Source organism: Populus alba, chromosome 8 (assembly GCF_005239225.2).
Source record: "Populus alba chromosome 8, ASM523922v2, whole genome shotgun sequence".
In the NCBI taxonomy this organism is placed as follows: domain Eukaryota; kingdom Viridiplantae; phylum Streptophyta; class Magnoliopsida; order Malpighiales; family Salicaceae; genus Populus; species Populus alba.
Window position 1 is genome coordinate 9,124,165 of NC_133291.1, and position 12,073 is coordinate 9,136,237.

The window sequence follows — 12,073 nt, forward strand, 5'->3', positions numbered from 1 at the left end:
TGAACCCGTGTGGGAGCGGAAATAGTCATGCAGCATCTAATCCAGTCCCAGATGGTGGCAGAGGAGGTAGAAAGAGTTCAGCTACATCGTGGGCTAATAGCATTGTCTTAGGGATCCTCATCTCCATTGCTTCCCTGTGCATTTTGGTTGTGTGGGCGATAGCGATGCGTGTGAGGCACAAGGAAGCAGAGGAGGTCAAGATGCTTAATAGTCTGCAAGCATCTCATGCTGCTACAACATGGAAGATTGACAAAGAGAAAGAACCATTAAGCATCAACGTTGCTACATTTCAGAGGCAGCTGAGGAAGCTCAAGTTTTCTCAGCTCATTGAGGCCACCAATGGCTTCTCTGCAGCCAGCCTTATTGGGTGTGGTGGGTTTGGAGAGGTGTTTAAGGCCACATTGAAGGATGGTTCTAGTGTTGCAATCAAGAAACTGATAAGATTAAGCTGCCAGGGTGATCGAGAGTTCATGGCCGAAATGGAAACTCTAGGGAAGATAAAGCATAGGAACCTTGTTCCTCTTCTTGGATATTGCAAAATTGGTGAGGAGAGACTGCTTGTGTATGAATTCATGGAGTTTGGAAGTCTCGAGGAAATGCTACATGGAAGAGGAAGAGCACGAGACAGACGGATTCTAACTTGGGATGAAAGGAAAAAGATTGCCAGAGGTGCAGCCAAGGGACTTTGTTTCTTACACCACAATTGCATCCCACACATTATTCACCGAGACATGAAGTCGAGCAATGTTCTGTTGGACCACGAAATGGAAGCAAGAGTTTCAGATTTTGGAATGGCAAGGCTCATAAGTGCACTTGACACTCATCTTAGTGTAAGCACACTAGCAGGAACGCCGGGGTATGTGCCGCCGGAGTACTACCAAAGTTTTCGGTGCACTGCAAAAGGAGATGTCTATTCGTTTGGTGTTGTACTACTGGAACTCCTGACAGGAAAACGCCCCACAGATAAAGAGGATTTTGGAGACACTAACTTGGTGGGTTGGGTGAAAATGAAGGTAAGAGAAGGGAAACAGATGGAAGTGATAGACCCAGAATTTCTCTCTGTGACTAAAGGAACTGATGAAGCTGAGGCAGAAGAAGTTAAAGAAATGGTCAGGTATTTGGAAATATCATTGCAGTGTGTTGATGATTTTCCTTCCAAGCGGCCTAGCATGTTGCAAGTGGTGGCCATGTTGAGAGAGCTGATGCCTGGATCAGCCAATGGAAGCAGCAACAGTGGTTGAACATTGTGTATTGTTTGTGGATCATATAGTGTAAGAAGATAAGGTTTTCAATATCTTATGCTAAGGTTTCAAGAATTTTCTTGTATCTAATTTGAAAATGTTTTAATTTTGTTTTGTTGATTAGTGCCTAACAGAGATTATGATCACATCTTTGGTCTCTTCCTCATGAAATGCAAGACAATGTATAGAGCCAGATATCCTGACATCTGCCAACCAACCTTCATAATCCTTAAATTTCTGCATCCATCTGTTTACCTTCCCCGTTCCCAGTTCTGAAGATTAACATCCTAAAACATGGGATCCCCACCCTGTACATGCAAACAACATGAAGAATTGCTCTCTTACAAGAGCCTGTTGTTGACAATGATAGATCTTCTGATATGGAAACTTTGTGCAAGGAAAAATCGGATCAGCCATCACCATCACCATCTAGTACCCTGTCAGTCTGTCACTGCCAGTAATATAGTCAATTTCAAAAAAAAAGAAATGCCATAATTGGGTCAATTGTGAAATGTGGATATCTGTCAAACGAACAACTTGATGCCACTCGATCACAATGACTTGAACTCAAAGCTATCAACACCCTGTTCATGATTAGATTATGTAAGGAAATGCTTGCTAGAAACCCTGGTCACCTCTGTAATTCGGGGATTTAAGAAATGAGAGGGCAGAGGGTTTCCACTTTTGATTAGCTCATGGCCCAATGGGCCCATCAATGTTCTTGAAATCTTGGCTCGCAATCATGCGGACTCGACTTGTTGGGTGTTGCTCGGAGGCAGCTTGGTTTCATCTTCTATCTATTAACATAATTTCTGATTGATTGCTTTCCTAATGTCCACACTGATGAGAAAAGAAAAAACGAAAGCGGCAAAAAAGAAAGAAGAAAAAGGAGCCATTTCCATGACAGATTTGCACTACCATCATATCAGTCATTTACTTTGTTTTCTACCTCGTCCTTTTAGCTCCTTACAGCACGATGACGTTTTGAATTGGGATTCTCTCATCTTATTTTCTCTCAAATTTGATCACGTGGATAAATAAATTTTAAAAACTCTAATTGAAGGATAATATAAGATAAATATATTTCTGGTATCATATCGATAATTAGAATTACTTTTTATTTTATTTTATTGGTTTTGCTAGCTAGATTTAGCATTGGAAATAAAAAATATATATTTATATAAGAAATATCAACAAAATACGTACTGGGTTAATTTGAATCATCATTAATTCAAAATGGATGAAAATGATTATAGCTAGTGGGTGATCATACAAGTAAAAACAACTATCTATTACTTCTTTCCTCTTATTTTAAGGATATTATTGTATTCAAAATTAATGTGACATGAGAAAATAATTGTTTTTTTTTATTTAATCACCTTTAGCTCTCCCATTAACTTTAAAATGATGCACTTCTTAGCTACATCCCGAACCTCAAAATGATATATTGGTAGCAGTGTGTATTTAGTATTATAGCTTAGGGTGTTTTTAATGTTTTTTAGATTTTTTTTTATTTTTTACAGTAACATATTAAAATTATTAAAAAATATTAAAAAAACCATTAATTTAATATTTTTTTAAACTAAACAGAAAGATTAAAACGCCCCTGGGTACAGCAGAGAAATGAGGGATAAATTAATGAGAAATGTCGATTGCTTGTGAGCCACTGCAAACTTAATTTCAACGCAATTTCTCTGATAAATACGTACTCTTAGATATATTTAACATGGTACATGTCTGATAAGGATGTATGGAAAAATTAATTAGGAGAAGCGAGGGCTACTTTTTTAAACTTGTCACTGAATACGTATAGATAAATCAAAGGTGGAGACTCAATGCAAATTAATTAAGGAAGCATCCATAAGGCGTTCTCTTGTAAGAAAACCAAGAATCCTTCGTTTCTAACGAAGCTACTATTTCTCTTGTTTTCACGACAGGGACAAAAACAATATCTCCGTAAAAACCAGGCAATATAGCTAGCTAGCCAGCATTAGTTAATGCATGTGTTCATCATACTTAGTTTTTTTTTTTTTTTTAAACAATGTGTCAGCCTGCAGCCCAGGCTTCCAAAGCCTTGCCAATAACAGCCCTTTTAGTGAGAGCCTTTACGTTGATTTTTCTCTTGGCGTCTCTCACTGTTCTTGCAACGGACACTGCAACATTTAGAGACCTTGCATCTTCGCTTCAAGAATATATATGCCTATCGATCGGTGAGGAAAAACTCTGCCCTCTGATACCTCTCTAATTGCTAGCTAGCTTTTGGCTTGGGTTTTAGATTTTCATATGGATATTTCATGCTTTCTGCAAATGTGATCCAATCCACCATGTAAGCTTGGGGAAACGCGTGATTAACCATGTCAGCCTGCTTTAACTTCGACTTCTTTGGCGATAAGGTTTGTGCTTATTTGTTATGTATTTGTTCGTTCCAATTTATTAATTAGTGCTGATATGTTAATTAGGTGTTGGTTGAGACTTGGCCAGAGGCGCAAGAAAATATATTGATTCGACCCATAAGCCACTTTGGCGAACTGGTGGTCTATTCAAATGAAAAAAAAGGAAAACACTCTGTCTCATAGATTGTTTGATTTTTTATTTTTATACGTATAAAAGCATTAAATCATATATTTTCTTACCTACAATAATAAATAAATTTATTTGTTTAAAATTTTAAAAATAAAAAAATAATGATATATATAACATATCAATTAATGACATTTTCACAAAAAAAAAAAAAAAAAACCCAAACATAAAAGAATTTTGAAAACAGAGAAAAAACGAGAAAAGTTATCACAAAGACCGATCGAGTTCTATGAACTCGGATGAAGAACATTTGATTGATTGATTTGGTGGATCTCAGTATATATTATTTTATGACTTTTTATAGGTGGGTTCTGTAATATGATTATTTTGATATATAGTATATTAAGGATAGTTATATTGCCTTAACTCAAGCTATTTAAAACTAAGTGAATGACTCGGATTTAACGGGGTTTTTTTTTTACTATAATTTTTTTATAGAATTTTTTATGTAAATAAACAAAAAGACGTGTCTCGGTTTCTCCCAACAATTCTCATACAGTTGATCGTTTCATTTGAAATATGACTTTCCACCGAGCATAAAACATTAAGTTAATTTTAACCATTCTTTATTTAGTTATTTTCTTTCTTTCTTTCTTTTAATTATTAAGAGAAATCATGGCAAAATAAGATTTGCGAAATGTTCTACACAACGTTTGGTGGTTTTTCTTGCATCCTAGAGGTACGTAATATATATCCCATCAAAATGTAGCCACAATGCCCACAACCTTTTCAATTAGAAATGATTTGCACTACCAACAGGGGCGTGGCTCAGCGGTGGGAGGGAGCAGCTTTCCTTCCTTCAAACCTAGGTTCGAGTCCCAGTGGTAATGGGGCTGGAAAGTTTGCTCCTTTCCTGTTTCTACTGAGTCCTCCCTGTGCGGTATCCCTGTCACCCCCGCGGTGTCTTACCTGCTCACTAGGGCTTGCAGGATGTTCAGTGGGCCGTGGGATTAGTCGTGGTGCGCATAAGCTGACCCGGACACCCACGTTATCAAAAAAAAAAAAAAAAGAAATGATTTGCACTTGAGTTCGTGTACTAACAAAAAAAAAACTTATTATTTTTTTATTTTTTCTATACTAAGATTCGATTTTTTTGGTACATATCTGTCATTCTCGTGATATTTTATTTATTTATTGGATTTGCAGGATGTTTGATGAACTCATAAATTAATCGTGGTGTGTGTAAACTGACCCGAACATCTCGTGTTATATATATATAAAAAAAATAGACTAAATTAAGTTGTGTATCAAAACTCAATTTTCATGCATGCCACTGCAAGATTTTATATTTGGAATTCTTACTTGATTTTATTAATTTAGTGGGCAATTAGTTTGCATGTATAAAAAATAATAGAATCAATAATAGTCTACCACAACCATCCATAAAAATTAATCTGCTTTTGAAGTAACTGCCCACTCGACCTCTCACGCTGTAAAATGTTCGCAGTTTTGACTCCATGTAACATTATTTACGATCTTGGACTCGAGCAACCATTTCAAAAAAGCTCAAGTCGCAAGACGCAATGGCTTACCTTTTACCTTTTTTTTTTTTGCTGTACTGGGAATCTCGAACAGGTTATACTATCCTTATTGGCTAATGGGGTAGGGGCTGGATTTGGTGCAACTAGCGACCTGAAGGAAAACCTAGATCAACTGGACAGGTTCACTGCACGAATCGGCTACCCAGTTCTCTCTGCAATCCGACCAAAGGGAGACAACTTCTTTAACACGGGGTTTGTCTCTGCAAGCCTACTTCTCATGGGTTTCCTGTGCTCTGCAGTATATCGTCAATCATACCATCGATCCTTGGCCCTCTCCATGCATTAAAGAGTAGACGAATATTAGAGGAGAGGAGGGTCAAGACGTTGTAAATTTACCAGGCCTCGCTAATGGGATATGGCGCTCCAAGCTAGGTTAGTGCTAAGCTCAGTTTTCGTCTTACAAGAGCCATGCTGAGGTTGCCATTCCACTCTCATCGTTTCGTGTTTCCTTTCTTCTTTACTCGTTTCTTTGCTAGAGTATGATCGGTGTAGCCCAAAACAATTATTAAGCCCAAACTCAGCTCCTTAATTTTGTCTGATGTGCTTGTCTGTTAGCTCCAAGGAACAAACATGATGACCCACATTTGCAATAAGACATCAGAGTAATTGTAGAGTGGTCCTTATTGTTTTATGGAACAAATCACGTAATCATTCTTTTTTGAAAAACAATCGATTAATCTCTTGACCACATTTCATTTCACCATCAAGTCAGGAACAAGCATGACTGGAAAATTGGTGTCAGCGTAGCATTTCAATGGTGGAAAGTGAACAGCAGGAAGTCATTGCAGATATGAGAGATCAATTAATTACTTCTTTGTAAGAAATATAGAGAGACTTAAGCTATGATTTACTTAAAACATAAAACTCACCAGCTCCTGGCTGTTACCAGTTTGTTTTTTTTCCCCGAAACGAAACGCAGTACCTACCTGGCTAGAAATTGTGGGGGTGTTTACCTAGCTGGACAAACATTTTCATGTTCTAGTTTTCACTTTACACTGGTTAGATTTTAAACCTTTTTTGCTAGAAAAAACCAGGGTCTCCACGATCCCATCATCGCATTGGAGACGGAAAGCAAGAGTGGATGAGGATATTTTTGTCCACTTCTATGTGTCCATGGCTGTACCTTTCTCACGGTAGGGTAGTCCCTTTCCACCACTGCCTGCTGTTGCATTCCATGTGGGAGAGATTTATTTCCATGCTATCAATGAAGATGGGGAATTGCATAGAGACAAAGTTACTTTCTTTCCCCCCAACATTCATAGGGTACACGACTACCACTGCCATTACCTATTTCTAGTGTTCATCATCACTACTATTTCTGCTACTAATAAAGACATCGTTCGAGTTAGTGTTTGATCAACATGAGATCAACCTAGTTTGTCTATTTTTGGACCCGGATTTTACAAATTAACGACTCTTCAAGGTTTAGTCTTTTTGATGGATGGATTTTCTTAACATTAATTATTCATCGTTGAACTTACTCTAGTTAAGAACCCAAAGGTGAAAAAGAAGAAGAAGAAGAAGAAAAAGCAAAGTGAAATAAAAAATAAAATCATAAATTTGGAGTTATTAAAACTTTTTTGCACTTATTCTAGGTTATGTGTATTTTTTAATGATTAAGATTTCAACAACGGGGAGAGTTATCACTTTTAAATGTTTTTTAAACTTGCTATTGTTTTGAAAAATTATCAAAATTAATTTTTTTTTATTTTAATGTATCAATATAAAAAAATTTCAAAACATCATTTTTAACATTTATTTTTTAAAAATATATATTTTTCAAAATACCTTACAGCTCGATATTTAAAGAGGAACTTTAAATCAATTTATATATCTACAAAAATTAAATCACTTCTTCATAAATTAAGGACATCTTGACAAACGACCTGTGTGCTATTAAGTTTAGTTATTTAAATTAATTACATGCTAGATCCTAATATTTCGATTGATGGCTTGTTAATTTGTGATGTCTAGTGGGGTAAGAATTACAGGAATTGTTGACCGTAAAAGGATCTAAAGGAGAGAAATCTGAAAGTACAGCACTCATTTTTCTATGGAAAAAAGTGTTGCGGGTTGCAGGTTTATTTCAAGCGCATAAATGTCTTTCTTCATATAAGATGAGTGTCTAAGACAGTTTAATTGTGAATTAAATATCAATCCTTCATTTATTGAAGAAGAAGAGATGGAAAAGAGTGAGGATAAGATTAAGAGGGTTTTCAGAGAGAAAAAAAGAGATGGTATTTTTTATTAATTGAATTTTATTTAAAATTCAAATCAATACTCTCAAAACCTGTACAAAAATAATACAACTCCATGGATTGAATTTAATCTATAGGTTACAAGGAGGCTTAAAAGAAGAAATAGCAGTGAAAAACACAAGCCCTAAAACTGATTTAGAATAACTGAAGCTCCACCGATTGGCGATGGTTATCTTTCAAGTGGACAGAACAATGGAAGCAGCTGCATTTAGAGGCAGGGAAAGAGGAGCACGTGGCCCCGGTAAAGAAAGAAAAAGGCAACGAAAACAATGCAAATCCTTTTTAGCCTTTTGGCGCATCCTGCATTTGGCCTTTGTTCTGGCTTAAACTATGAAACAAAGTCAGCTAACACACACACATAATGCCATTAATATATTTATTTCTTGTTGTTAGCCACTACAAATCAGTTCTTAGCTCTTAACTGGGAGTCAAGCATTGGTGGGTTGGCCTCTATATTAAATGCAAAAGAGACTGTGCCCTTCAGCGTTGAATAAATCTGCCACCTCTCCTGGTTCTGATAAAGTGAGAGTGTGTGTGTGTGAGTGTTAAGAGAGAGAGTGAGAGATGAATATTTCGAGCTTGTGTGTTGTTTATGTTGAGAGGGACGAGTGCCTGTGCACAACCATTTCAACTGTGGCACTGAAAAACATGGTGTTTTTCTGACCATTTAAAGGGGACACAAATGCAATGAAAATGACATTGCCTTTCCTTCTCGCTCTTTAAAGATCCTTTTTCTCTCTCATTGATCTCTCCTACAAAATTGAATTTAGGTTGAAAAACGGGTCAATGGTGCCTCTGAACGGTTCTTCCAGTTTTATACTTGCATAATGGTCCCAAGAAATCTAATCGCCCAGGCTTAATCAGAAGCACACTGCTAATAATCCATTTTTCATGCATATTTACATACTAAGAAATTAAGGATCATGCAGACAGTTCAGCATGCAGCATGCTTTAGTTTTACCAACCTTGAAAGCTGTTTATGAATTGTAGATCCATGTCTGCAATTTTTTTGTCGGCTCCCTCTCTACCTCACATGATTACACTTTTTGTCGACACAATTGACCTATTCTCTAAGTATTAATCCAAACCCAAATCCAAATTATATTCAAACCAACGGTCACATGACAAATGACAGAGCACTTAATTATTAGCCAGGAAGAAAAAAGGATAACTCAAGTTAGGTATGTGCTGCATAGAATAGAACCTGCCATGTTATTCATGATCGTGTCTTTGGAGAGAGTTCTCCATCGTTATTAGTAATAAATATAGAAGGAAAGGAGCATTATATGTACATGTAAAAAATTTGAAGCATGCATTTCGATCTTATAATTAAGAAGCTATATATATGCAGATTCATGTGAGTGGTATTTATGACGACACATCCTGTCGTAGTGCCATATTGTTATATATGATTGAGTTTCTGTGGTCTGAGATGAATCCTCTTCTGCCTTGAAACCTCCTTGTAAAAATTGCACAGCGTATATATGGACTATAACACATGAAAACCCCATTAATCTTGCTCAAGAAAAACTGAAACCTCGTAATAAAGTCCTGCTAGCCATTTCTCTTTGAAACAAATGAAGATATTTATAAATATTAAATCAGTACAAATGAACTGTTACACCATCCAAATGTAGTTAACTAGCAACAATGGTTTAAAACACGAAGTTTGATTATACAGCCAGAGAACCTTCGTTTTTGTTTTCTTTTTTGGGTTAAAAGTTATAACAGAAAATTTAAATTAACAGATATAAAAAACAAAAACAAAACAAAGAGAGGTTTTCTTAATCCAGTTGCATGATATTTTTGAGATATCATTCTCCATCCCCTTCAGTAGTTGCCGAGGACATGTAACTCATAGCAAGAGAAGTCTCGTCTGCCGGTGCAGCAGCAGTTGATGCGTGGAATTGTTGCTTGCAAACTTGGCAGGTGACTTGCATTATGGTAGAACTAAATTTCTTTGTAGCTTGCTCTTTCAAAAGTTGAGCCTTCTCAAGTTCAGATTGAGCTTGTTGCCTAATCCTCTTTGCATTTGCAAATTCCAGTTCAGCCATCTCAATTTGCCTCTTTGCTTGTTGTCTAGCCTCCTCGGCAAAGGCCTTTTCAGTCATAGCCAACCTCAACTGTTCATTTGTAAACTCTTTTAACCTTGCTGCTTCGAGTGCAGGCTCATTACAAGTGCTTTTATGCCAACTCGGATCCCCAATGGCCTTGTTTGATCCATCCTTTTCGCAACTATGATCACTTGACCCTATTGAAAGCTTCAAATTCGCAGCATGGGGCTCGTCAGGGTTTTGTGGTAGGTGATTGCTTGAAGATGGTAAGAGCTGAAGTTCAAGATTATGTTCTTGCTGACTAGAAGTAGAAGCATCATTTCTATCCGAGCACAAGTAAACTTGTTCGGTTGGCTTTGACATTGGTATCCCTGGTAAGGGTGCTATGTTAAAATTGGCATCACTTGAAGGGCTGGTGCTTGAAGCAGTTCTAGATGAGCAGGCCGGCTGCAATGTCTGTAGTTCAGGCTGGGCTCCCCTTACTGTGCAAGCATCCTGGTGCTCAATGAAACTCTCCACCCTGAAAAGACAAGAAATTGGAATGATTCAAAGTGATAATTAAGTTTAATGGTGTGGGATTATTCTTGATGTCTTTTGATAAACAAAGTTGTCAATTACAGCTAGGCATAATTAAGGCTTCGACGTGTAGGGATGCTAAGAAACCAGCATTATAAAATTGATTTAGGATGATCTGTACAATTGACCATATGACTAACTAGGTTTGATATATTAAATACACGTACATAGCCTTAAAAAAAGGTGGGGATGTGGGCTGTGTGTGCAAATGAGTGCGCACAGTTTGTTTCTGTTTTATAAGTAATTGGGTTTTACTTATATTTAGCCAATGAAAACTGTTTTGGTGAGCAGTGATGCACTGCTCCTTCAACTTACATTGGTTGGCCTAGATCGCTTACATGGACAAATATGAAGTCATGCAGTACTGGAATGGAAATCATTCTTGGATTTAGTACATCCACACATGTATTTATCTTGTAAAATAAAAACAGGCCTGAATTGCTCTTGTGGGATCATCATCATAAAACCAAAAATAACATGAAATTCCTTGAAAGGTAAGGCATGCCCTCTTATGCTTGGGAGAGGGGTACTGTTAGGGTTAATTATGAACAAATAGAAGAGAACCTGGAAAAGACACGGCCACAGTCACAAGAATGACCTCTTGTGCCACAAGTCTTGAGGTGAGCTTTGTAATCAGACTGAACCGCGTAACCCTTAGAGCACTTCTCACAAACCCACTGCTTGTGATTACTATGCTTCCTTCTAAAATGCTTTTTTATGCCTACAAGATCTCCTAAAGCATGGCAAGGGTCATGATGTAAGCAGCTTGGCTCTGGGCATACATAAACTCTCTTCTTCACTTCTTGTGTCTCCCTTTTCAGTAGCTTCCATGGCACCTTGTGCCTTCTCCTGTGCATTTGAAGGTTCTGGTCTCTTTGAAACCCTTGGTTGCAGATCTCACAAACATACCTGTCTGATTCTAGTAGGGTCCTGGGCGATAGAGATACAACCTCTGCATCTGGATCTATTTTTTAAAACAAACAAAGAGTAATTAAGAAAATACATGAATTGAACTGGTAAAAAAAAAGAAAAACAAAGAAGAAGAAGAAGAAGAAGTGAAATGAATACACGAAGGACAGAGAGTTTTGATATGCGGGTGGTTCTTGTTTTTTATGTCACTGGAGCAATACCTGGTGTGCCTGCAGGTTTTCTTTTTCTTTTATTGGTGACCCCATTATCCACGGAAGTTGTGAAGGGATCAAAGGAAGGAGATGGAGCAGTTGAAGTGGTGGTGCTGTCGAGCATGGATGAGGATTTTGTTTGGGATTTGGTGGCTATATGGTGTTGTAGGTGAAGTGAAACAAATCAATCTTTAGCTGTACAGGCGTTGAAGTTTTTTTTTGGTGTAGTGGGGTTTTCAGCTTTACTGATGATAAAAGAAAGAAAATGGGTAGAGAGAGGGAAAGAGAAAGTTAAGAGGGCGAACATGGAGAAGGAAAGAAAAGCTCTTTGCTTTCTGAAATCTACTTTCTTTAAGCTTTTTCTTTTCTTCTTTTTAGCTTTTTCGTTTAGCCATGAGCTTTCTTGGTTTTGTTGTTGTTTGTTTCATTGACTCGGCCATCCCCCACCTTGAGCAGGTAAAGGTTAGAGGCAAAGTCTTGTTTATAAAGCTCTCTCTACAGTTTACTACAGATAGCGAGAGAGAGAGAGAGAGAGAGAGAGAGAGAGAGAGGAGAGAGGCTGACCCCAATCACCATTGCGTAAAACTTTGAGCCCACACACACAGGATTTGGACAGAAACAAAAGAACATCCCCCTCCGCAACAATACAACCAGTCATTATTCATATCACACTGTAATTTGCATGCATAAATGCAGGCCAGG

General features: G+C 37.4%; 2 protein-coding genes across 2 annotated transcripts; one reads left to right on the top strand and one right to left on the bottom strand.

The window, feature by feature from the left end:
* Positions 1-164: 164 nt before the first annotated feature.
* Positions 165-1,241, top strand: LOC118036353 (serine/threonine-protein kinase BRI1-like 2). The gene has a single exon (XM_035042023.2). The coding sequence runs from the start codon at positions 165-167 to the stop codon at positions 1,239-1,241; it is 1,077 nt and encodes a 358-aa protein (XP_034897914.2).
* Positions 1,242-9,175: 7,934 nt separating this feature from the next.
* LOC118036354 (zinc finger protein SHOOT GRAVITROPISM 5) lies at positions 9,176-11,854 on the bottom strand. Its single transcript, XM_035042024.2, has 3 exons — positions 11,381-11,854; positions 10,815-11,214; positions 9,176-10,194 (listed from the first exon to the last, which is right to left on the bottom strand). The coding sequence occupies exons 1-3, from the start codon at positions 11,493-11,495 to the stop codon at positions 9,435-9,437; spliced, it is 1,275 nt and encodes a 424-aa protein (XP_034897915.1). The 5' UTR covers positions 11,496-11,854; the 3' UTR covers positions 9,176-9,434.
* Positions 11,855-12,073: the final 219 nt, after the last annotated feature.

What these genes read in the sequence shown, in the direction of transcription:
- LOC118036354 (XM_035042024.2), bottom strand. Translation starts at nt 11,495, where the DNA reads ATGCTCGACAGCACCACCACTTCAACTGCTCCATCTCCTTCCTTTGAT. An exon ending in AAAACCTGCAGGCACACCAG is followed by an intron (nt 11,215 to 11,380) that starts GTATTGCTCCAG and finishes TTTAAAAAATAG; the next exon opens with ATCCAGATGCAGAGGTTGTA. An exon ending in TGTGGCCGTGTCTTTTCCAG is followed by an intron (nt 10,195 to 10,814) that starts GTTCTCTTCTAT and finishes TTGTCTTTTCAG; the next exon opens with GGTGGAGAGTTTCATTGAGC.
- LOC118036353 (XM_035042023.2), top strand. Translation starts at nt 165, where the DNA reads ATGCGTGTGAGGCACAAGGAAGCAGAGGAGGTCAAGATGCTTAATAGT.